This window comes from Gossypium raimondii, chromosome 5 (genome assembly GCF_025698545.1).
Source record: "Gossypium raimondii isolate GPD5lz chromosome 5, ASM2569854v1, whole genome shotgun sequence".
Taxonomy (NCBI): domain Eukaryota; kingdom Viridiplantae; phylum Streptophyta; class Magnoliopsida; order Malvales; family Malvaceae; genus Gossypium; species Gossypium raimondii.
In genome coordinates, this window is record NC_068569.1 from 9727921 (window position 1) to 9731575 (window position 3655).

General features: G+C 32.1%; 1 protein-coding gene across 1 annotated transcript; it reads left to right on the top strand.

Annotated features, from left to right (window-relative positions):
- Positions 1 to 951: 951 nt before the first annotated feature.
- Positions 952 to 2527, top strand: LOC105770625 (protein LURP-one-related 12). Its single transcript, XM_012591904.2, has 2 exons — positions 952 to 1407; positions 1986 to 2527. The coding sequence occupies exons 1-2, from the start codon at positions 1183 to 1185 to the stop codon at positions 2379 to 2381; spliced, it is 621 nt and encodes a 206-aa protein (XP_012447358.1). The 5' UTR covers positions 952 to 1182; the 3' UTR covers positions 2382 to 2527.
- Positions 2528 to 3655: the final 1128 nt, after the last annotated feature.

A 3655-nucleotide genomic window follows, 5' to 3' on the forward strand; every position in this document is an offset into this window, starting at 1 on the left:
AATGAATAGCATCTACTTGGGAACTATAAACATCATACGAATAATTATAAAATGAATCAAATAGGGTTTGTATGGAGTTTGAGTTGGATAAAACTTCAACTTACTTTTGAATTTGTTGCTATTCGACTACCAATTGGTATCAACAGATGTCATGTTAGTGGTATCTGTAAAAAAAAATGAAATAAAGGCAATAAAGGAACAAATATCATTTTCTCTAGTTGTTCCTTTCCCATTTGTGAGGTCTTCCCTCACTTTCCATTAAAGCTTGAATAGGACATCATGGTGCAACATTAAAAAGAAATTATTAATAAATAATTTTATAATTCCTTTTTTCTATCTCACATTTTCATTTTTATTATAAAAAATTCACTTTTATATATTAGAAGTGAAATAAAAAGTGCCATATGGCCCACTCTTGTAAAATAATTATTTTTACTTTGGTTTTAGTAAGTGATTGAGTTCAACAAAAAGAGTTGGTCTTTTTTTTATATATTAGTAAAATTTTAAGGAATTATTTTTAAGCATCGGATTTCTTTCAAAACATTAATGAATATATGAGATGATTATTTTTTTTCAAAGGAAATAGTAAAAAGAACATCTAAAATCATAAATGTATTAATAGGTCGGCTGGGCACATGATGAACCAAAGTGTGGGCAGTGCAACCTTTGCTAAGCAATGGATAAGTTATATACTAATTCAATTTAAGCAGGTGGTGGACATATTCCAATCGTTTTTAAAACTTGTCCGAGTTGTAAGGGTAATCAACCGAGTTGCACCATGGATAAAACTGAGTCGTACGTATTCGATTCACTTTTTCATAGTTTAAGCTCTGACTTGTAATTCGAGATTCATTTTCTCTTGGGGCCCCCTACCCAGATATTTTTTAAGGGAAATGGAATAGTGGCTTTAACTTCGATATAATTAGTAATAATTAATGTAATTCACATGTCCGAATTTCAGCATCGACTTCTGATAACCCACTCATCTTCTTCCCAGAAAACACTATAAATTCTCCCTTAAACGCTTTACCTTTCCTCAACGTCTACTTTTTTATATTTTCCATTCCTCACATTTCTCCACAAAAAGTCTTCCAATTTTTTTCCCAGTTTCTCTTTGCTGCAAAAATCAAAGGCAGTGGGATCTAAAGAATCGAAGGGTTGTTTGTATTTTAGGGAAACGAAATGAAAACAGGTTTGGTGGTGGATGGCGATTATGTATATGAAGAAGAGAAGCATCTAACTGTGCTTAAAACTTCGCTTTTCTTCGCCAACGATGGCTTCACTGTTTACGATTGTAAAGGTCAGTTGGTTTTCCGAGTGGACTCGTACGGTCCTGACCCTCGTGATAAAGCCGAAGTTGTTCTTATGGATGCTCATGGAAGATGCCTGCTCACTGTCAGAAAAAAGGTATTTTTTTTTCTTTCTTTTCTATTTAAACGATATGTCTGGGTTCTGTTCAGTGAAATGGGACAATAATTGGATTTTCTTTTATGGGTTCTTTTATGATCTGATCTGGATTAATGGGTATAGATTTGATTTCCAAATGGTTTAAGAAACTTTTGACAACTCGTTCATGGTGGCATTTGAACGATTTGATTCGGTTTGTCTGAATCTGTTTAATGAAATGGGACAATATGATCTGATTTGGATTTGGATATGTAAGTAAATATTTGATTTCCATACGCTTTAAGAACTTTGGTAACTCGTTCATGGAAGGTTCTGACTTGCGAGTCAACTCGCTTAGATACGTTTTTCCCCTTATAATTCTCTTTTCCCTTTTTTTGGCAAGTTCAGTTAAAGGGATAGTTTCGGTTTTTATCTCAATTGGATTCCCCATTTACGGAAAGCAATATACAAAATCTGATTTAGATTTTTACTAAATGGCGCATTAATGATAATCTATTTCTGTTTTATTCGCAAAGGAGAAAGAAGTATTTTCAATTTAAGTGAGTTAACTCGTCTTCTCCCTTATTTTACCTGAACAGAGGCCGAGTTTGCATCACCGGTGGGAAGGGTTTTTAGGGGAAAGAACAGAGGGTCAGAAACCGATCTTCAGTGTGAAAAGATCGTCCATAATCGGACGGTGCGGGATGACAGTGGAAGTGTTCAACAATCCAGGGCTGGAGTACCAGATAGAAGGGAATTTCGGACAACGGAGCTGCACGATCTTCAACGCGGCCAAGGAATCAGTGGCTGAGATTAAACGCAAAGTTGATGCTTCCACTAACGTGGTGCTTGGTAAAGACGTTTTCTTGCTTTCTTTAAAACCCGGTTTTGATGGGGCCTTTGCTATGGGTTTGGTGCTCGTTCTTGATCAGATTAACGGTGGTGATTACGTTGAAAATGATGAGGCGGAGATGATCCCTACCACGGAGGATTAATGTGCTGTGCATTTTATAATTTTCTTAAACGAAGAGATGTGGAAAAAGAAAGCTGCTTGTATATTATTACAAAAGTAATAAGAGTTTCCTTTGAAAGAAGACTAAAATTCGTTTGGTATAGAATAATTAAATGAAGAATTGGAAAACCAGAGCTTAATTTTCATTTATTTATTTATTTTCACCTCTTTTATAAATATTTAAAACATAAATTGTTTTGGTGGACAAATCAAATGTTTATCCACATTTTACTTTTGTTTTAATAGTTCATAAAATTAGAATATAATGTGTTTATTGGAGCCAACCAAATCACTAATCCAATTGACTTTCTCTTTTACATCTTTTAGGTAGTCGCAACTCTTTTAATACAAAATTTGGTAAATATTAGATGATTATTGACCAACCAAATCCAAATTTATGAACTTTTGTTAGCTCAAAATGTCTCAACTTACAGATTTTAGGTGGCCTTGCTTTTGAGAGCCTATCAATTTATTTTCTTCCCATCTAATTATCCTTGGAGGATGCCGAGACGCATCAATAGAATGTCAATAATTCAAAATCAAATTCTAATTTGTGCAATTTATTTTTGGAAAATTTGTAATTCCTTCGGGAAAACATAAAATTCCCCGAGATTCTTAGATTTAGACTATTACATTGAAATTAGATCCCCAAACATATAATTAAAAACGTAGAGATGGAAGCCTTTTTTTTGTTTTTGTACTAATTATAGAAGACCAACAAATTCACGGTCGGCCACAAAAGAATAAGTGGACGTAAAAGTGAGGAGAGGAAAGAACATTTCATACATGTGGTGCAGCATTTAAATGCAATTTAGGCAACATTTAATAGATTCCAATAGGTTTCATGGTCACCACCCGGTTTGATTAATAACCAGCGCTTCTCTCTAAATAAACAAACCAAAGACTACACTCTTCTTTATAATTTATTAGTTTTCGGTATTATATGCATTTATGCATTTGTATTTTATTTCTTATAATTAATAATATTTATTATGAGTTTGAATAAAAGCAAAACAATAAATCTATCTTGAAAATTTGTGCAGATATTTTAAAAGTTAAATTCCATAAATAAAACTTAGTTTGAGAATTGATATTAGAGTATGAGTTAATTTTCATGTTTAACATAATAATATATAAATTAATTTTGAATTTATATGTATTTAAATTATCAAATTAATTATTAATTTTAAATTTAATGTTAAAACATAATTTCAATTTTTTTAGTTGTAATGTTAAAAACCATTTTTTAACATTTTA